The sequence below is a fragment of the Hydra vulgaris genome, chromosome 15 (genome assembly GCF_038396675.1).
Source record: "Hydra vulgaris chromosome 15, alternate assembly HydraT2T_AEP".
In the NCBI taxonomy this organism is placed as follows: domain Eukaryota; kingdom Metazoa; phylum Cnidaria; class Hydrozoa; order Anthoathecata; family Hydridae; genus Hydra; species Hydra vulgaris.
The window spans coordinates 48,406,827-48,430,686 of record NC_088934.1 but is presented as its reverse complement, the minus strand read 5'-3'; the positions used below and the strand labels follow the sequence as shown (position 1 = coordinate 48,430,686).

The 23,860-nt window shown below is 27.4% G+C and overlaps 1 protein-coding gene across 1 annotated transcript in view; it reads right to left on the bottom strand.

The window, feature by feature from the left end:
- LOC101234922 (syntaxin-16) overlaps positions 1–23,860 on the bottom strand; it is a 38,662-nt gene that overhangs the window by 10,504 nt on the left and 4,298 nt on the right. The window contains exons 2-5 of the mRNA XM_065818738.1: positions 18,453–18,532; positions 10,754–10,772; positions 5,080–5,113; positions 4,678–4,784 (exon numbers count right to left, since the gene is read on the bottom strand). Coding sequence (XP_065674810.1) covers positions 4,678–4,784; positions 5,080–5,113; positions 10,754–10,772; positions 18,453–18,532 — 240 coding nt within the window. The remainder of the gene's footprint in view (positions 1–4,677; positions 4,785–5,079; positions 5,114–10,753; positions 10,773–18,452; positions 18,533–23,860) is intronic.

The following is a 23,860-nucleotide window of genomic DNA, read 5'->3' as shown; positions in this document are numbered from 1 at the left end:
AGGAATGTCAACAGTGGTAAGTGACCGGGGCCCCGGCCCTGGCTAATAATAAGACTTTTTGCAAACCCTGCCCCGGCAAAATTTCAAGATTTAGCAGGGGTTGATAGCCGGGGCTAGACAAAAATTTATAATACTTAATATATTATAACTTTATGCTTACATTTACTATTTGTTAAATACTAGCATACATTTATATATTTTTAAACTCTAATTTATTTCCAACAAGATTGCAAGCAACCACTATTAAGTTATGAGTTACTTTAAAATAGAGAATAAGTTATAATACCAGGAAACGTATAACTGAAGACTTAAAAAATTGTAAGTTGTATAAAAAAGGAAAACATGTAGATGGGTAAGAGTTATAAGTTTTTTTGATGTTCAAGGAAAAAAACTGAATTAATAAAAGTTTTTTTAGCATGAAGGGACAGATACAGTAAAAGGGTGCAACTTGTTGAATAAAAGCAAGAATGAGTTTTGGTTTTTTGTAATAGAGATGATAGATCCTTTGAGCATTGACCATGATGGTATTTGTAGAAAAAAGAAAGAAATGCAACCGTACAACAATGGGTGAGTGGCTCAAGCTTGGCTGATAAAGCAGGTCTAATTGCATTTACAATGTGTTTAAAGACTTTGTCTGAGAGTAAGTGGGTTGTTATTCATCAATATAGGAATACCAATAATATTGTAATATTTTTTTGCAGTAAATAAATGAGTTTTGTTGTCTAACAAAAATTGTAGATTCTAAGTCCAGAGCCATTGCAAGCCTTAGACTGTTACATAAGCCACTGCAACCTTTAGACTGTTACAGAAGAGAGATCAGATTTAAAATAGGCTGCTTGTTCTAAGCAATTAAATAGTGAAGATTTTTAGTCAAGATAAGGGTATAAGGATGAGTTGTCAGCAAATAGAGCCACTTTAGATGTAAAATTTTCCTGAAGATCGTTATTGTAGATAAGAAACAAAACAGGAGCAAAAATTAAACCTTGCGGTACCCTTAAAGTTACTTGAAATAAAGAAGAGGGTAGGCCTTCAAGATTAATTTACTACTGCACTTAAAAAGAAATAATTTAATAACCGCAAAACCTTTATATAAAGAAACTAATAACAGAGTGAAGACTAATCGTAGGATAGTTGGAGAGGTCAAAGTGCTTTCTAGAGTTTTGAAAAATTAGAACCACTTATTTAGCACTTTTTAAAAGTTTAGCAAAAATTGAAGAGAGTTCTGGAGAACACTTTTTTAAGACTATGATGGAAATCTATTCTGGAGCACAAATTGTAGAAACGTTTAATTGAGAATAGACTTAAGCATTGAAAGCCAGAATGATTTCGATTTTTAACAATAGGGTATCTGTTCAACTGTCAGGAAGAGTTTGGTCATTACATTCAAGAGTCAAATTAGAGTAAGATATCTTTGCAAATAACTCTGCTTTATTCTGGGGAGAAGTAAAAAGACCCATGAATAAGAGATTAAATGTTAGACTTGCTTTAGGTAATGACATTGTTGAAGACTAACCAAAAGTCTCTAGAATCTAACATATGAGATAAGATACACAATTTAGTAAAATGAGAATAACAGAGCTTAACATCAGACAGGACTTTTTTACATTGGCTTCTTGCAATAAAAAAAGGACATTTGTTCTTAAGAGAGATGTTCTTGTAAAAAAGATTAAAAAAATGTTTAATAAAGCAACTGCTCAAGATTGTGAAAAATGTGGAGAAGAATGAGGCTTGACTTAAAATTGAAGAGAAGTAATTAAAGCTTCCATATTTTTATTCCAGAAGGAATAAAAGTTTCCAAGATGCACTTCATGCATACATAATATGGATATAAACATATATGTTTGCTATTTATTTAGATGCTGGCATACAATATCCTTTTCATTGTTATATAAACTTTAGTGATTATATGGTGTAGTATTTGCTGAAAGAGCAGTGTATTTAGTGCAAATTTTCTAGAATAGATGATCAGATGGATGTGTGGTGTAACTCTAGCAAGACAAGAAAAGGAGGCATAATCTTAGACAGATTAGAAAAAACATTGTACCGAACAACGTTTGTAAGAAAAGATTAAAGTAATTTAGGTATCATCATGTAAAGAGGTAGCAGCTTCAGCAGAAAATGGTAGTGGTAGAAGTAAGAAAACTTGAAGAGAGTGCCTTACATATTGCATGAATGAGCTTTAGTTAAGAAAAAAAATGCTTTAAATTGTTTATATTAGAGAAACAGCATAAAAGAGGAAGGCTAAAACCTGATGATGATGATGATAATCATGATGATGATGATGATGATCATCATCATCATCATGATCATAATGATGATGATGATGATCATCATCATCATCATGATCATTATGATGATGATGATCATCATCATCATCATCATGATCATTATGATGATGATGATGATGATGATCATCATCATCATGATCATAATGATGATGATGATCATCATCATCATCATCATGATCATAATCATCATCATCTTCATCATGATCATCATCATCATCATCATCATCATCATCATCATCAGGCTTTAGCCTTCCTCTTTTATGCAGTTGATGATGATGATGATCATGATAATAATGATGATGGTGATCATCATCATCATCATGATAATAATGATGATTATGATAATCAGGTTGATCATAATGATATTTAAATATTCATATATATACAAATAAATAACATGAATTTTGAATTAAAAAAATATACTTTAGGACGTATAAATGTTTATGCAGCCCCAGTCACAAACCCGGCCATGGCCCTAGCCGCGGCTATATTTTATCAAACCCAGCCCTGGCCACGGCCCTGGCCACGGCCCTGGCCCTGGCCCCGGCCCTGGCCCCGGTCAAATATCAACCCTGGTCACTTACTAGTCGACAGTACTGCAGTACTGTCGACTAGTAAGTGACCTACAGTGATCCTTTTCAAGCTCAAATGCCCCCTCAAAGCAATCAGAGAGTGTTGGCTTTTTATCATGACAAGAATAAATAGTAGTCACAAACATTGCCACCTATTTAAATATTACCTTTTAAAAAGCCTAAAATAAAATAATTTCCTTTTCAAATTTTAGTTTTTTTAAATTTTTTTTTCATTTTTTCTTTCTTAAAGAATTAATTTTTTTAGATAAAGTATCTTTTAAATTTTTCTTTTTTCAGCCCATTTATGAAATGCTTAAGGAAATATTTGTGGTTAGGTTTTGTCAGTCATGCCTGCCAAATCTAAATATATATTAAACAAATTGTTCAGAACAAAAAAGTTTGTTTTTTCAAGCCCTGTTTTATTGTTTCTTTTTCAAAATTATGTATTACCTTTAGGCACTACTCGGATACCATTGTTTTACCTAACCTGCTGCCAACAAAACTCCCATACCCTAAGCAAAGTGGTACAGCAGTACAATTTATGTCTTGCTAGGCTACTTTCAAGTTCCTGAAGAAAAACATATTAAACCCCAAGAAGCTCTGATTTGAGGTTGAAGTCAAAAATGAACTCAAAAATGTCCTGAAGAAAGGCATATTAAACCCCAAGAAGCTCTGATTTGAGATTGAAGTCAAAAATGAACCCAAAAATGTCCATATATCAAATGAGGTAGCTGAACGAGAATTCCAACCTAAGGACATCCAATGTTAATGGGCAACAGTATTATAGTCTGATGATGCACTTGAGACTTATCTTAAAATACTGATAGAATTGTCTAAACAAGAACAAATTTAACTTAGTTATATATTATAGTTTGTATACCAAATTGAATTAGTCATAAAATAGAAATATAGGCTTCTTGCCTTACTTCAAAATACTTTTTTTAAATATTTTTTTGAACTCATCAAATTTTAGATTATTTAATTATTTTTTATTAAGCTGTGTTTATAATATAATTACTCATGATTTAGAAAAGATTTCACATATTATCTTTGAAAAAAGTTATTATAACATCACCCTAATATACATCAACAGCTTTCAGGTAATTTGGTCTGAGTAAAAATCACTTTTTTTTTTTTAAAAACTTTATTTTATATTTTTTACATAAAAATTTCAATTAGTGTAATATATTTATTCATATTATAAATGCATAATCATAAATCTAATATACAATAAAACATATACAGTTGAACTCATTTAAATTATGTTATCAATGGATTTGAGGATTCGAATTATAATCCTTTAAGGGATTATAGCCAGTTATATATATATATATATACATATATATATCTATATATATATCTATATATATATATATATATATATATATATATATATATATATATATATATATATATATATATATATATATATATATATATATATATATATATATATATATATATATATATATATATATATATATATATATATATATATTATATATATATATATATAATATATATATATATATATATAATATATATATATATAATATTTATATATATATATATAATATATATATATAATATATATATATATAATACAAAAATATTATATATATATATATATATATATATATATATATATATATATTTTATATTTTTATTAATTAATATAATTATAGCCCATAGATGTCATTAATAAAAAAATTAATCTCGCTTGCAGAAAATTTTTCCAATTAATAACAAAATTAAGAAAAAATTTATTAAAAATTAATCAATAAAAAAGAATTCAAGTAGTTTTAAAAACAAAAAACCTGTGTGATTTCTTGTGTAGTAATATCAATTGTGTGCTCTTCATTGATGCTGTCATCCATAGATGGTCGATTTAAATGTTTATTATGAAGAGAAGTGAGGTCTTTAACTAATATTAAAAAAATATTTTATAAAAAAATATGTTGCTAAAACATCTACAAAAAAAAAATTTTTTTTAAAAATACACAAATATATTAAAAAATATCTGTTCAAGAAGATAAAAATAAAGTCCCTTACTTTAAAACAATTTCAATTTTTTTTTAAATCCCATTTTTGTTTTTTGGGTTTGCTTACTTTCATACTCCCTGCGCATTTATTATAATTTTGAATTATATTATTCTTTAACTTTGTGTAACACAATCTTTTTATTAATTAAACTTTAATTAGGAAAAATTAAATCATACTTCGGCTTTGAATTTTTGATATACCATACTCTGCCTAAAAATAAAACATATATATTTATATATATATATATATATATATATATATATATATATATATATATATATATTTATATATTTATGTGTATATATATATATATATATGCATGTGTGTGTGTATATATATATAAATACACACACACACACACATAAATAAATATATATATTTATATGCACATAAATAAAAATATGCACACATGAATAAATAAATATACAGTTAATTCCCGGTAAGTCGAACACCGGTGAACTCGAAATTTTGTAATCTTGAACTGTTTCATTTAGTCCCTTGAAGTCCTCTAATTAATTATTATAGAAATACTCTGGTTAAGTCAATCCTCAGATAACTCAAACTTTGTTAAGTGAAACCATTTTTTTGTCTACTTTCAGCAAATTTCTTCAGATAACTTAAAGTTTCTGCATGGGAAATAAATAAATCAAAGTAACTTAATTTTTTTTAAAGAAGTTTTTAGGTGTTGTGGTTGTTTTTAGATCTGAATAGAATGGATCGTTATCAGATGCATAAAAGAACTATAATAGAACTATTATAAATAAATCTTAATAAAATATTGTTAGAAAATCCTCATATAATATTGTTAAAATTTTTTAGTTTTAATGATTTTCTAAATTTTAATAAATAATGAAAATATTAAAAATAAAAGTTGGCTAGCTTTTAGACACTTTTATTTTTAATATTTTCTGTGTTTACACTAAGCACTAATGTTACCACATAGGAGGTTTGGAGAAAATAATAAGGAAGTCATTGTGTCGCAAAACCTTTTCAAATGTTATGGCATTACCGCAACAAAAAGATGGTCGATTAAAATGTTTTTAAATCGGGCGCGCTCAGTTACGAATGCGATATTTTATTCAGTAATTGTGATGCTGTCATTTTTATAGAGCAAATCGCTGGGTGATTTATTGTAAGTTAATTATAATCAAAAAATTGAATGCAAATAGATGTAACTTTTTATCGCTTCTTATTGCATAATTTAAAAAAATTGCAATAAAAAGCGATAAAAACATTTAAATCGACCATTTTTGTTGCGGTAATGCCATAACATTTGAAAAAGTTTTGTGAGACAATGACTTCCTTATTATTTTCTCCAAACCGCCTATGTGGTAACTTAGTGCTTAGCGTAAACAAAAAACATAACTTTTTTCATTGAATCATTTATCACACTTTTATCAGTATAATGGTGTACATTTAATGTTTATAGTTTATCATTCAATAAAGAAGAATTGCCTTAACAGGGCTGACAACACGGGTTTTTCGGAGTAGAAGGGCACAATCCTAATTTTTCAAAAAAAGTCCTTGTATTTTGAAATTTCTAAATAAATTCTTTTAAAAATATAGTAAATGAGGGGGGGGGGGGAGGGGAGCAGGGGAGAACAAGTGCCTCTGGAACCCACTGGTGGTGTCAGTCATGCTCAAGTTGAACTAATATCTCATTCCAGCCAAAGTTCAGCTTAAAAGGAATTTAGTCAAACAATCGTTAAGTCACACTATTTTTGTTGGTCCTTTGGAGGTTCAAGTTATCAGGAATTATATAAATATATATAGATATATATATATATATGTATATATATAGATGTATATATATATATATATATATATATATATATATATATATATATATATATATATATATATGTACATATATATATGTATATATACATACATATATACATATATATACATATATATATATATACATATAGATATATATTTATATATATATATACATATATATATATATACATATATATATATATAAATATATATATATACATATATATACATATATACATATATATATATATGTATGTATAAATATATGTATATATATGTATATATATATATGTATATATATAAATGTATATATATATGTATATACATATGTATATATATATGTATATATATATGCGGTAGAAGTGTAGTGGTAAAGCGCTTGCTTCATAAGCGAGAGGTTCCGAGTTCGATCCCCACCACATCCTTAGTAGCCTTGTTCATCAAGGTTCGTGTTTCAGAGTTATATAGTTGAGAGAGAGTTATAACCACTATTAAGTAGCCTCCTCGTCTGTAGTGGCCTTCTCGGCCTTGAGGAGGTGAATAAAAAAATATATATATATGCATATATATATATTTTTATTTTTTTTTATTTTTTTTTTATAATTCACCTCCCTAAGGCTGAGAAGACCACTAGAGATGAGGAGGCTACTTGTGGTTACAACCCTCTCTCAACTCTATAACTTCAAAACACAAACAAGGCCGCTGCGCAGAGAAACAAGTTGAGCGTGGTACAACCAGGGACGTGGTGGGAATCGAATTCGGAACCTCTCGCTTATGAAGTGAGCGCTCTACCACTACACCACTACCGCATATATATATATATATATTTCAACCTTCGGAATTAGGAAAAATGAGATTGGCAATAATTTGCCAACCTCAATCTTCTAGAGGTTGGCAAAAAAAATTGATACAAAGGTCTTACCATAAAACATAGAAATGAGGTTGGCAATTTTTTGCCAACCTCAAACACTTTCAGGCCAGCATTTAGGTCAGTATTGCCAAATGCCGACCCTAATTTCAAGGGCTGATATATATATATATATATATATATATATATATATATATATATATATATATATATATATATATATATATATATATATATATATATATACATATAGATCTATAGTTTGTTGGCTTTAGGAAGAGCGGAAGGAAAAAAGTGATTCTTACGCCAACACATACGTCACTTTTAATTACTTTTGACTTTCGTCCAACATTTCCGTGTTGGACGAAAGTCAAAACCATTAATTTAATTACAAATTAACTGTTATATAAAAAAACCACAAAAACGCAAATTTAATTGACCGGAATGTTTTTAAAAACATTCTGAATGTTTTTAAAACATTCTGAATGTTTTTAACAATATAAAAAATGTTTTTATTTTTATTTTTTTTAATAAAATGTTTTTATTTTTATTTTTTTTAATAAAATGTTTTTATTTTTATTTTTTTTACTGTAAACCATACGCGGAGTGTTGCTACATCGACTATCTTATAGCCTGACTCGCAAGGGAGTGCTGCTACATCGACTGACAAATAGCCTGACTCGCAAGGGAGTGCTGCTACATCGACTGACAAATAGCCTGACCCGCAAGGGAGTGCTGCTACATCGACTGAGGGTTTGGTTGGGGCAGGCAGTCTATCATTATAAAAAAAAAAAAATTCCGGTCTTGCATTTTAATTTTTACTAACTTTCGGACAACATCTAAGGGTTCTATATATATATATATATATATATATATATATATATATATATATATATATATATATATATATATATATATATATATATATATATATATATATATATATATATATATATATATATACAACCCTTGGAATGAGGGAAAATGAGGTCGGAAATAATTTGTCGACCTCAATCTTTTTGAGGTCAGCATTAGGTCGGCAAAAATTATTTGATACAAAGGTCTAACCACAAAGCATAGAAACAAGATCGACAATTTTTTGCCCATCTCAAATACTTTCAGGTCGGCAGTTAGGTCAGCCTTGCCGAATGCCGACCCTAATTCCGAGGGTTGTATGTATATACTATATAATAATATACCTAACTATTTATAATATCATGCTATATACATCATGCTTTATGTAAAGATGACTGATAACAACATACTAGAAGTCATAGGTATGGGCTTCAATCGGTACATTAAAATGAGAGAGTTTTAAACTATATATAGTATCTATATCTTATAATGCAGAGTTTCTTCAGAAAAAATTAATAAAGAAAAAACAATTTTTGTTGCAATAAAAACCTGCCCAATCTTTCAGTCGCTATATGTACTAAAGCCCCGACAGATTCGCACATCAGTATGACATTATCAATATAGAATGGCATGATACAAATTTTATTTATATCTTTTTGATATCAATTTTTTAAATCTAATTATTAACCATAAAATTAAAAAAATTAAAAAAATTTGTATAACTTATATACAAAATTAGGTTCGGTGTTACTTTATTTGAACTATTTAAAAACTGTCATTGGAGTGAAACCTTAATAAAATAAACAAATAAAGTAAAAAACAAACAAACAAGAAAAAGTAATAATACATCAATAAAAAGAAGTACAATAACATTTAAAAAATCTTTTCTGAAACAAAAAAGAGAAAAAGTGAATGAGCTGAAATGAGAGATGAGTGAAACAAAACATTCAACAATACACGTCAATATAAACAATGCACAAAATACACAACATTATAAACAATACACAAAAATAGACAAACAATAAACAACATATACACAATGCAAACAACATAAATTAATAAAACATAAAAATTGTTTTATTTTGTTTTCTTTTAATAACTTCTTTTTTATTTTTTAGATTTCATACATTTAGTTTCCAGGTCAGTGGTAAAAAAAAACGTAAAGTAAGAGATTTAGCCAACAATTCATTTGGTACAAAAATATAAGGAAAATATTACAGACTCTCTTACAGAAGATACTTAATTACAGTGAACATTTATATAGTTAATATGCAAGCAATTAAAAATTTATGAATATCAAGAATGGAAAAAGCAGTCGCACAATAAAATTTAGACAAGTAAAAATTTGTTTAAACAAATACTTTTTGTGAACAATTCTTTTAAAAACTATAGGTTTATATTTATTTATTAGCAAAGGTGCCAATTAATTAAAATTAAATTAATAATTTAGTATTAACTAAATATAAATGAGCAGGATCTTAAAAAAAAAAGTTAATCAAAATTAAAATTAAAAAAAAGTGACATTTGGATCCAAGTTTGAAAGAGAAAAAAAAAATTTTTTAATACTTAAAAATTATTTTAAGTATTTTATTGCGTTGTAAATAATCTTTGATGCTCTTGGCTGTGTGGCAAAGTAAATGATTTGATTCATAGAGTCTTCGTATATCTTATGGATCCAGTACATTTGTGGGAAATACATTCCCAAATGCCTACTGAGCACCTACTGGCTAGGTAATTTTACACAGTTGTTTTTTTTTAGTTTCAATGAAATCTCTATTTTTTATTTTGTATTTGTTGTTTTTATTTAGTTTCAATAAATGCCAAACAAAGTTATAAGTGAAATATATACTAATACTTTTATTGTAAATAAAAAATTATAATAATAATAAATTTAAAAATATAATAAAATTATTGGTTTCTAGAAATGATCAATCTACTAATGATCATTTTAAAAAAATGGTAGAGTGAAAGACAAGTAAAAATGATAAGGAAAATAAATATCTATAAAGTATGCACTATCAAGGCAAAATAGGTCCTTTGTAGTTTATGCTGAAGAAACTTTTTAAATACTACAATATTGGAGTCTTTTAAAACACTTCAATACTAGGACATTCTATAAAACATGTAGAATCTCTCATCAAGTAGAACGCTATAGTATACCAAATTTTCACTTGGATTATTGAAACATCATCATGTCTTAGCTACTGTAACTAATTACTAGTAGATAAAACTTGGCATTATAACCAGATTACAAGATCTTAAATAATCTTATCTAAAAAATATTGGAAAATTACCGTTAACTGTACAATATTTCACATTAGATTGAACAACAGATTGAACATTACCTCCTCAACAGCTGTGCTCCTTGAAAAAATAATTTCACAAAATAAATATGATGTAAAAAATAATGTATGAATATATTTCTGTATATATTTCTGTATATATTTCTGTATGTATGTATATATATGTATGTATGTATGTATGTATGTATGTATGTATGTATGTATGTATGTATGTATGTATGTATGTATGTATGTATGTATGTATGTATGTGAAACTTTCATCCTCATAGTGTTGATAAGGCAAAAGTTGCCCTTGCAGAAGTTTATGAATTCTATACTTTTATATTAAAAATATCAACCATTTAAAATGGTTTATTTAAGTAAGGTGAGTAAAGTGTTATACTCATACAAAACAAAAAACGGAAGCAAAAATATAAAAATACGTCTTCAAATCTCAAATTAAAGAATGAGTGTGTATATAAAAGTATATAGCATAAAAAAACCGTAATTAACGAACAAATCGCTGTTCAAAATTAAAAAATTAAATTAAACTCTAAACATATTTAAACGTATTAACTTATTATTATTATTAAATGACTACTTTTTTATATATATAAAAAATAAAAACTTTAGCGAATTTTAATTTTGTAATTAATTATTTATTACTTAAAAAGTATTGAACACTCAGAACTTTACAGAAAATTGAATTATACAGTTTTTATCGTTTTAAAATTGACACTCTTCTTTGGTTTTCACTTGAGCAAAATTCAAGTCTCAGCTCCCTCATATTTAACAACTTACTTGTTTTGCTCTCAATAGAAATACTTGAAACTCCCTTCAGTTTTTCTTGACTGATATTTGATTGGAAATAGTTTTTGATCAACTATAGTTGGAAAAAGACAGTGAATGTTATACAAGTATTAAGGAATACTTCTATAAGATCATGTGTGAATATAAATGTTAGAATATCTAGTGGAACTTTTTTCATCATTTTTTCGTGACAACAAACAAAGTTCAGTCAAAGATTCTTCATCAGAAATATCTTTTTTGTCTTCATCAGTTTAAATTTCTTCCAATAAATTACAATTATCTCTCAATATATCCTCACTCATGTCTAAAATATTGGGAATTTTAAATAAGAACTGAAATGGAGACAAGGTTGTTTGAAAGTCTTCTAAACGCTCTTACATAAATTTAAAGGCATGACTAAAAAGTTTGATCTGAACAAAGTTGAATCAATCCTGAAAACAGGATTGCTTCAACTTAGTCAAAAACCTTTTTTTTCTTCCTGACTCTTTCAGTTGACAGATTGATAAATTCAAATGTTAGGTCAGAAAAAATTCTTATATTAGAAGTAAAGTTGTTGCCAAAAATACTCATCAAATTTAGTTTGGTTGCAACTGGATTCTAAAAAATGCTACAGTGGATTTTAATGCTTTTATGGAAACTTTTTTGATATTTGATGAACTTGACTGCATAATTTTGTTTGTGTAGCATATTTTTTTTAATACATCATGTGAAACAACAATTCCTTTTATGAATTCCAAAGTATCCATTTTAGCAGCAATAGATTAAGCTAATAATTTGGTGGTTTCATCACTATCACTTTTGGCAACTTCATACAGTGCTTCATAAATTTGTTGAATATTTTCCTTGATTGCTTTCACAGCTCTGATATGACTCTCCCATCTTGTATCACTTTAAAGATTTATGATCTGAATTTAGAAAAAAAGATTAATGATCAAAAATTTATAAATAAAAATAATTAATAAAAATTAATAAAAAAAAAAATAAAAATAATTAATAAAAAGGATTAATGATCTGAATTTCAATTCTAAAATACTCCAACATATTGCTTATAAGGCTATGAATAGTTCCAAAAAAATGTCACAATTTCCAATCTAACATTTACAGAATCGACAACAAGATTAAATGAATGTGTTGTACAAGAGACAAAGAGTGCTTGCCTATTTCTAAACCTGTAGTATCATTAACAAAAAAATTTAAGAAACTCTCTTGGATGTTGACCGATATTGAATTGTTTAGTTTTTTTATGACTAGATATACCATGAAATCTAGTCATAATCTTTTATGATTTGATATCGTGAGATTTAATGATGATGACTGGCATCTGGTGTGCAGTCTGCAATAATAGAGTATTATTCGAATTTCAGAATTTTTAAGGATTTCCTGCCTAGTAACACAAGCCTCTAACTGAATACTTGCCTCAGATATTTTTGGCTTAAGTAATGCATTTTGTTTGGATTATCCCTCGCTTTGAAAACATAATATTCCATAATTGGGTCATATAAGTTTGACTATTCTCAGGAAATTTCTATTGTTTTCTTCATACAGTTTATCAGATGATCCAAATGCCCTGTTTTGTGATGCCATCATAATAATTATGGAAATTATCCATTTAAGAACATTATTCCATCAATCAATTTCATTCAAAAGTTGCTTCTCCATTAACAATCAACAGTTTTTAAACTTTGACTCATTTCAACTATTTATTTTCAAATTGATCCATTTGACAAAGTTTTCTGTATGATCAACACTAACTTCATATCTTGTTAAGTTTGGTGATGTCTCCAATCAGCAGATCTTGCAACTATCATATTCTTGCAAGGGAAATATCTGTTGCAATACAACAGAAACAAAGATTTTATTTACTTTTTTTGAGTAAATAATTTCTCATAATAACACTTGTATTATCATCACTTGCATTATCATTAACATTATTAAGTCATTATCTATTAATAAATCAGCTATAATCTAGGATGATTTTCACCATTTGAAGATCTTCAGCAAAAAAAAATTTGAGCTGAATGAACGATTCTCACAATTTCTTGGGTAGCTGCTTTATTGATGGTTTACAGAGCCTTCAAAACTATTTCTTAAATATTATAGTTTGTAAGAGACTGAGGCCAATCAGAACTTTTATCCCATGTACAAAAAGAAAGCATACTAGTTGAATTCTCAGGAGCAATGGTTTGAATTTGGCTTACCGTCAATGGCTCTTCAGTTTTACTCAATTCTCTGTTTCGGCTCAATTCTTCACCTTCCATCCCTCTGATTTTTGAACTTCATATTCTCTGATTTCATTTAAAAAATTTTATAAAATAATTGTTATTTTTTGAAATTTTTATAAAATTTTACTTCTTTTGAGACCCAGCATGACATACTTTTAAAAAATATATTTTTATATAATATTAGGGACCCATTAAAATTTCAAAGGTCTTGGGGCACCTCAAGATAATTTCCTAGAGCATTGGTATTTTTCCAGAGTATTTCTAAAATGAATAGACAACATTTGCACACCCAGGCTAAATAAATTCTAAAAAAACTAAAATTCACTGCACCCTACTAGGCATTTACATTCATAAGAATTAACACATTTGTCAGAAAACTAGGTTTGAATCAACAGACAAATAATTTATGTACTTTTGTTTAGCACTACTTGATTCTATCACCTTTTTCTTTGTTCTTTATTGCTCTCCTTCATTTCAAGACTGCACTCTTTTCGATGTTATTTCTGATCAAACTGACCAAGCCCTTTCTCTTTATCCTTCAGCCAATATTGTTGTTATTGGCAACTTTAGTGCTTATCACACTGAATGGCTTAGTTCAAGTGTCAGTGACTCTGCAGGCATTAAGACCCACAACGTTTGCGTTTCTCAATTTCTAACTTAAACAGTCAACTTTCCAACTTTCCAGTAATGATCTCAGGAGCTATAAGAGGTTTTTGATCTTGTTTAGTTTGGTTTTCATCACGTCTGTCCTGTTTCTTTAGCCTTTTCAAATGATACTAAAAACCGGACAACTTGTTTTTTTTATCCATTTTCTAGAAATTTAATGATAATGAAAATTATAAAAAGTTTTTCTGGGCTACATAATATTTCTAGTTAGAATCACATTAGCCAACTTTTCAAACTTTTCCTAATTATTATTACTTATAAATACTAATAAAAATAAAATAAAAGCTTACTAATAAAAAATAAAAATCACGAACATATAATAACAACTGATCATAATAATATAATAATTAATTTATTATAAAACATTTAAAACCCACCAATTCTGAGAACAAAAATTCTATTCTGAGAGCAAAAAAGAGTTATGGAATTCTCTACACAAACACTTTTATAAGAAAATTGTTTACAAATATAAATATTGAAATATTGATATAACTTTAGGCATATAAAAATAATGATCCAATATTATAAGAATGACCTATTTTTTGGTGATTATTCATTTACTGATTTTAAAATTTGCTGCCCCTAGAAATTTCCCACCTGTGTGCATTGCGCACCTTGCACACGCCAACAGCCAGTATTGTATGTATGTATGTATGTATGTATGTATGTATGTATGTATGTATGTATGTATGTATGTATGTATGTATGTATGTATGTATGTATGTATGCATGCATGCATGCATGTATGTGTGTATGTCTGTCTGTCTGTATGTATGCATGTTTCTATATATGAATGTATACAGTAAGAATATATAGCTGTTATATAAGATCTTAACTAGTATAAAAATATTTACCAAGCAAAAAATATATTTTCATATTTATCAAATAAGAGGAGACACGGATAAGTAGAAGATAAATAATTAAAAGCAATATAAAAAATTATTTTAAAAGGCAGCAAGACAAATTTGTCGCAAAAAATTATATTTTTAAAAGGTATTTGTTTAAGTTTTACAAAGCACAAAAAGTCAACTTGTTCATTTTTAAAGGAAAATAATTCTATAAAACTTTTGAAAATCCCATTAAAAAAATACTAACTGTATCTTTTGTTTTTCTGAAACTATTTTAAATTAGCTTTTATAACTAAACTATAAATGTTGCATATAAAGGCTTATAAATAAAATAAAAATGAGATTTAAAATTTTTAACATATTATCAAGGTTTAACATAACATCTAAGGTATGTTAGTTATTAAATTATTAAAGACAAACTTTTTTTTTTATTTGTTAATAGTTAACAGTTTGGCTGCATTTTTTTGTGATAATCTTTTTGGTGTTTGGCTCATCTTTTGAAACAACCAGAGAACTCTGTTCATTTTTAGGCACTAATTTTGTTTCTCTACATTATTATCCAACATCATCACATATGAACTTTTCCTTTCTGCAAGAAATGGCATCTTATAGTATCTTCTTAGGCTTCTTCTCTTAACCGTGCTTTTCTCAATTTTAATCTCTTTTACCTCAAACCTAAAATCTCTAAAAATCTCTTGTTTCTGTCAGTAATTTGTCCCTGTCAGTGACAATTGATTTTTAATAAGATTTTTTTTTTAATTAGTATTTTTGGATTTTCTTTTTTTGCTTGATTTTATTTTATTTAACCATGTGATTCATCAAAAAGAATTTTGAGATGTAAGACATTCTCTTAATTCTTTTTATTTTTCTCAGTTTTTTAAAGATGTATTAAAAGTAATGCTTCAAGTTGCTGTCTTGGAGTCAAAGTTTACTGACTTTCAGCTAAACTTGTGGGTTGCACTTTAATTGAACATACAGAAATCATGTCACTGACTGTCAGTGTAATCTTATTTTGATTTCCATTATCATTTATATTTTACCACCTACAACTCCTACCTGGTAAAACAACTTTCATTTAGTAAAAAAAAACTTCACAAGTTACAAAAACTGCTAGAGCATTAGTTCAACTGAGTGCCTTACTGTATGTAACCAATTTTACTGTATATAACCAATTTTACTGTATGTAACCAATTTTACTGTATGTAACCAATTTTACTGTATGTATCCAATTTTACTGTATGTAACCAATTTTACTGTATGAAACCAGTTTTACTGTATGTAACCAATTTTAGCAATTATGATAAAGTTGCTTTATCTACATTTTTGTATCATGTTGTATTGCAAAAGGTAAACAGTTCATTCAAAATACTTTGACTGTTTCAAAATCATCTACATTAGAGGACTTTAAATTTTTAAATGTATAAACAGGCAAATAAAGTAGCTCAATGTTGTTACTGAAAGCTAAATCAGTTTTTATGTGAGAGTTTGTCAAATAAATGCTTTTGTTATTCTAATTCATTTCAGTGATGCAAAGTCAGATCTCTATTTTTGCTTGGAGTCTGGAGTCCAAAAAAATTTGTGGTGTAACATGGTGAAAAAATTTGTGGTGTAACAAAAATTTGTGGTGTAACTATGTGATGTGCCAAAAAATAATAATGTAGATGTATAATTCAACATTTGTTGAACCTTATTGTTGAGCCTTATGTCATTAGTTTTCAATCTGCTAATTTGTGGTGTAACAAAAATTTGTGGTGTAACTATGTGATGTGCCAAAAAATAATAATGTAGATGTATAATTCAACATTTGTTGTACCTTATTGTTGAGCCTTATGTCATTAGTTTTCAATCTGCTAAGACTAGACTACTAAGAAAATGCCAAATATTTTTTTGAAAAAAATGCCTAATAAAAAATTGATAAGAATGCATAATGGTTTAGTTACACTAAACTGTTTCTTAATTAAAAAATTATTAAAAACTAAAACTAAAACTAAAAACTAAAACTAAAACTAAAAAAACTTCTGTGTCCTTTAACAGGACAAAAGTCTTAACTTCAAAAAAAAAAAGTTAATAAAAATGAAATTTGTCTTCGAGTTTGCGCTATTAAGTTAAACTAACTACCTAGACAAGCAATAAATACTTTAATTAATACTTTAAAAAATACTTTAAAATATTCTAGACATAATAAATGTTTTATCCATTATAAACAATGTCTAACCACAATAAATAATAATAAACTTATTTAAACAATAATGAATTAACTATTTGGATTAAATGTGATATGAAATTGAAATGTATTTTTTATATTTTTAAAAAGCAAAACTAAAAAACTATTCAATAAAACTTATACATTGTATAAATGTATAATATTTTTGTTGTTTTGATATTTCTACAATGTTTGTACATATACATGATATTTCTACAATGTTCGTAGTGTTTCAATTAACTTAGTTTTGCAGTAATTGAGTAAACTTGGTAGTTTAAAAGTTATTTATTATTTGAATTTTTATATAATATACAAAAGAAAGAGAAAGAATATATGTGTATTTAGCATTTAGCTATATTATTTATACTTTATACAAGCCTTCTCAGGAAAGGTGTGTGGTCACAGGCTTTTTATGACCACACATATAATATTTTGTTTTGACAATTTGGCGATGGCTCTTTGCATGTTTGAAAGATTAGCAAATTAAAATTTGTGTAGAATACAAATTTAAACTTAATGCCCTGAAATTTTAAATTAATGTGTTGAATATTAATGTAATACTAAAATTTAAAACAAACATTAATTACAAAATTAAACTGAAAAAATAAAAAATCTTAACGAATGATAAAATAAATAAAAGATAAACTTGAAAAAATAGAACTTTATTTTAATTTAAAAGCATTTTACTTCATGAAGTTTAGAAAAGATTAAATCTAAGCTTAATTACCTCGAAACTTAATTATTAAAGAATAAATAATACAATATAATAAAATTTAATAAATAATAAAAATAAATTGTTCATTTTTAATTTTCTCTTCAGCTTAGTTGTTTCAGCACATTTTTTAAAACACAAATTATCAAAATATGCCAAGTCATATGAGGCGTGTAACCACATGCCTTTCCATATATAAGAAGGCTTATATATAATTTTATATATAAGAAGGCTTATATATAAGTGTTTATATTTGAATAATAAACTATGGTATATTAAAAATAAAGAAAAATAAGTTTACCACTCTGGTGATATCATTTCATCATTGTGTAAACCACTAAAATCAACATTTTCATGAGCCACCAAAGCCACAGTATCATCCTAAAAAAATTTTAAAAATAATAAAGTAATATCAACCTAAAAACATCAGATAACACAAATAACACGTGATAAATAAAAAATGGAACAAAAAAAATTTGTTTTAGAAATACAACTATTCTCCCTGATTTTTATAATAGTTATAAGAAAACTAAAAAACGAGACTAAGATAAGCAAGAATTACCCCCTACAGCAATTTTTGACTAATATTACTTATAATTGATGGCAATTTTACACTTTTTAAAAAATAATTTTCAGAAGAAATTTAAACGTTAAAACATTTTAGGTATATTTGTGTTTCATTTTAAATTGTTACTTATTTATTGTAAGTTATTTTAAATATAGTTTGAATTTGGTTTGAATTTAGTCTATAATAAAACTCTATATTTATATGTGAAAAAAACTTGTTTTTCAAATGTTATAAGTTAAACATCTGTTTTTTTTTATTGATTGAAAATAATAGAAAAGATTACCCAATAACATCTTAAGGTTTAACAGATTTTACTGAAGCTTATAAATAAAAGTTTATCTGTTCGGACTTTTATGTCTGATTGGTATCAAGGTTAATTACTATATTTTTAATAATAATATAATATATATCTATAATATAATGGAAATATATCTCATTTTAGTATTCCAATTGTTTTTAAATCCTTTTTTATTACAAAATACTAGTCGTCATTTATCGGTATCGATTGAAAATGGAATTATTGGACAATCTTCTCAAAATAAAATAACAGAAAAGTACAGCATTTCAAACTATGCCTGGAATAATCTTGATTTTTTAAATGTCACAATTTTATTAATGACAATTATGATAAAGAACTTATCAAAATACCATTATTATAAAATCTGCATCTGAGGTCTTTGCATTCGAAATCTTTGTGGACACCCGAGTTAAGCCATAGCACAGTGCACATAGGTGGATAAAATTGGAAAAATTTTATGTGTGAAAAAATTTGTCATAGCATGTTATCTCAGTTATACTTTAAAAATCACAGATTTTCAAAGTATAACTGAGATAACATGCTAAAAATCTTTAAGGAATTTATTTTTTGCCGCACTGTAACTAATAATTGCTACAATTTGCCATGTGCTGTTTTATATTTATTTGAGCTATGTGATGCTTCAATCGAGTTCCCATTGATTGCTCATCCCCTTAAATTCCTGTTCAGATTATATATATGTTTTAACTTGGTTGCTATGGTACTAAATTTTGCATAGCATCAACTGGGTTTTACATTAATGTTGTTTTAACAGTATTTTATTTGCGCTAAGTACACAATATTGGGCGTATGCATTAAAATGAGATTCACAATTCTTATGACGCTAATTATTTTGGTTGCTATGGATACTTTACTTTGCATAGTATATCAACAACATATTTTCGGTAGTTGTTAGTAATTTAATTACTAGCACTAACAGTAATTTAATTACTTTTAATTTTAATTACTAACACTTGTAGTAACTTAATTACTAACAAGAATTAGTAGTCTATGTGACATATATATTTTAACATTAAACTTTTAAATACAAATTATTTGTTATAAGAATTATTTAGATATGGTTATATTAAACTTAGACATTAATAATTTTCTCCAAAAAATAACCTTAGTATTTCAAAACAAAATATTACTGAAGATATATTGAAATTTATTCAGCCAAAATTTGCTGAATGTAAAGACGTTGATTTTAGACATGCTGTTCAACGATTTGAAAAAAAGTGGAAATCTGCAAACTATACTGTCAAAAATTTTGAAAAGAAGTTTGTGAACTGGCTTTATGAATATTTAATTGTCAGAAAAAAGACAATGAACCGACTGCAAGTAGACGTGGTCGAAAACCAGTTACATTTGATGATAGTTCTTATAAAACTAAAAAACGAAGTATATCTTGCTTAATTAAATCTCATTCATCCAATGAACTATTTTTTGCTGTTAGTAAAAAATTTAGAGATGAATCTATTGTTATTGCTGCCAAAAACGCTTTAAATATTATTGTAGATAAAGCAGCTAAATATTCAGCAGACAAAGCACTGGCTTTAATATTTGATGCCAGTCTGACAAAAGCTTCCTATCAATTGATTAGAAGCGAAGCCTTGGAAAAAAAAAATAACATCTACCCCGCTTACAATGATGTCAGGGATGCAAAACTGAAATGTTATCCTGCAAATATAACACAGTGGAGGACTATTCAGCTTTAGTTCCTTTGAAAGAATTAATGATTTATACTTTGCAAAGAATCTGTGCAGTTCAGGAACCTGTGCTGAGGCAATTGATACTGAACAACAAAGCAATAAAAATAATGACACTCACGTGTAAGGCTGGTTTTGATGGTGCTACTGGCCAAAGCATTTATAAACAAGTTTTATCAGAACCTGACATGAACAGAGATTTAAAGTGTGAAGAATCATTATTTATTACTTGTCTAGTCCCATTGGATTTGACTGGATTTAACAACAGCAACGAAAAGGTGCCTATTTGGAGAAACCAAATGTTGTCATCCACAGCCTATTGTAGACCCATAAGACTTGCATACAAAACGGAATCCAAGAAATCTGTGATCGAAGAAGATCAGTACATTAAAAGAGAGATAATAAGCTTGGGTATGATTTTATTAGAGGTTTGCAGATCTTCTATTGAAGTGAATTGTATTATTGAACTCACAATGATTGATGGGAAGGTTCAAACGATATTATCTGAAAAAACTAACTCATACCAATGCTGTTCAATGTGTGGTGTCTCTTCAAAAAATATGAATAAAAATATGACTTGATATCCTTAATATAGATTGTATTAACAGAGAGTTCAAATATTGGAGAGACCCAGTCTCCATGCATGGATTCGATTTTTTGAGATGATTTTGCAAATTGCATATAAAAAAGGAACAAGAAAATGGTAAGCAAGATCTAAAGAACACAAAAAAAAGGCATCTGTAGCTAAACAAAAGATTCAGACTAATTTTATGAACAAATTAGGACTTGCTGTTGATTTTCTTAACATTGGTGGTTCTGGAACAAGTAACGATGGCAATACCTCAAGGCATGCTGTTGCAGCATATAAACAAACAGCTGAAATTCTGGGTATTTATCAAAACCTTATATTCAGATTTAACATTATCTTGGTAACACTCTCTTTAGGATATGAAATAAACTGCTTAAAATTCAAGAATTATTGTTTTGACACTGTTAGACTATGTGTCCTTATATCCATGGTATTACATGGCTCAATCAGTTCACAAAGTATTAATACATGGTCATGATATAATTAAAAGCCTTACATTAGCCATCGAACTTATATCAGAGGAAGCTCAAGAGGCTAGAAATAAAGACTTTAAATCTTATAGCAAAAATTTCAGCTAAAAAGCATCCAGAAGAGCAACAAATACTGATCTTATCAATAGACTCCTAGTTTCCAGTGATCTTGTTATTTCATCACTTTGTAAATCAACATTACACCGAACAAATCATAAAGCATTTTCTTCAGATGTTTTACAATTACTTAAACAATCTTCAAATGATATTATTGTTTTATAATTTTTTGATGTAACTTAAAATTGACAATGTTTTCTTGCACTATTCTTTGTTTTTATTATTCCTAAAACATTATTTATCTAAATACCTAGTAGCTATTCACAATAGGCAGGCCAAAAATCCGATAAAATTTATTCAAAAACCAATTTACCCCTTTGTAACTAAGGAAAGTATCTGGTAACTAAGCAATATAAGTATCCATAGCAACTAAATTAAAAAAATTATCACTTATAAGAAGTGTGATCTTATATTGATACTCATGCCAAATTTAGTGAATATTGCACTCGTAAAATATCTGGAGATAACAAAAATAGGTTGTTGACAAGCAAAATAAAGGTATCAATATCAACGAAATAAAAAAATATTACCTTTATAAAAAGCGAAGATATTAGTACTCATGCTAATTTTAGTGAATAGAGCCCTAATACTAAGTTACTAATGAACTTTGTCCAGTAAAAGTCCACTGTGCATAGTAAAAATAGTTTTGCATTTTAATTTAAAAAGTAGCGAAAAACTGGTTTCGTAAAAGATTTTAACTCACTGATTTTTATCTGATACCAGATGGCACGAAGTTGTACATTACAAATAATAAAAAAAATTCAATCATGAAAGATTTTCCCAATAGTTTTAAAATCACTTAAACACTAAAGCAATCACATATACTTCTACAAATTTTCAAATTCCACCTTGTACAAAATTCGACAAGGTAATAGTACCAGATGAAAATATAAAAACGGTAATTTCTCGCCTAAAATTAAACAAGTCTAAGGATCCAAATAACTATTGTGGGATTAACACCATTCTAATCTTTACAAAACTAATAGAATATCTTATCCTATGAATCTGTCCAGAAATAAAAGAAGCTCATCCTCTTCAATTCAGTTTTACTAAAAATAGCTTGACCCTACACACTGAATTTATTATTAGTGAAACAATGAAACACAACTACAACAACAACTCACTTGTCTATCTCTGATCTCTAGATGCTGTTAAAGTGTTTGACAGCTGCAACTGGGACATTCTGCTTGAGAGACAGTACAATGATGAAAAATTACCTTGGTATATTGTTAATACCATATCGTCATTATACTATGACAGCGGTGATTCTGATTCCTATCATGATAGTAAATCATATCCATTATATCTAACACAAGGAGTGAGGCAGGGATCTATTCTCTTGCTTCTTTTGTATAATATTTACCCTCAAAATCTACTAGAAACCTTACAAAATAAAAGCATTATAGGTACATCAATAAATGGAAATTATACAGGTGTTGTAGCATATGCTGATGATATTATACTTCTTAGATCTACCCTCTCTGGCCTATAAAAGATAAGAAAGCAACCACTATTAGAATTAGAAGTTAAAGAAATAAATGGTAGTATCATCAGCAAACAATGATGTGAGAATATCTGGAAGATCGTAAATGTAAATTAAAAAGAATATAGGGCTAAGGATAGTCCCTTGAGGAACCCCAAAAGTTACAGGATATAAAGAAGAGTGCTGTCCATCGAGGACAACTTTTATACTACAACTGGAAAGAAAAGATTCAATAATCTTAAAGATGTTACCTGATACACTACAAGAAGAAGGCTTATGGAGAAGACCACCATGCCAAACTTTATTAAAAGCTTTAGAAATGTCAAGATCAATAGCCTTAACCTCTCCACCTCTATCTAATGTATGATAAAATCTATCGGTTATTACTGTTAGCAAATCAACTGTAGAACAACAAGATCGAAATCCATATTGATGATCAGAAAGTAAGTTATTAGATTCAAGATGAGAGATTAAGTGT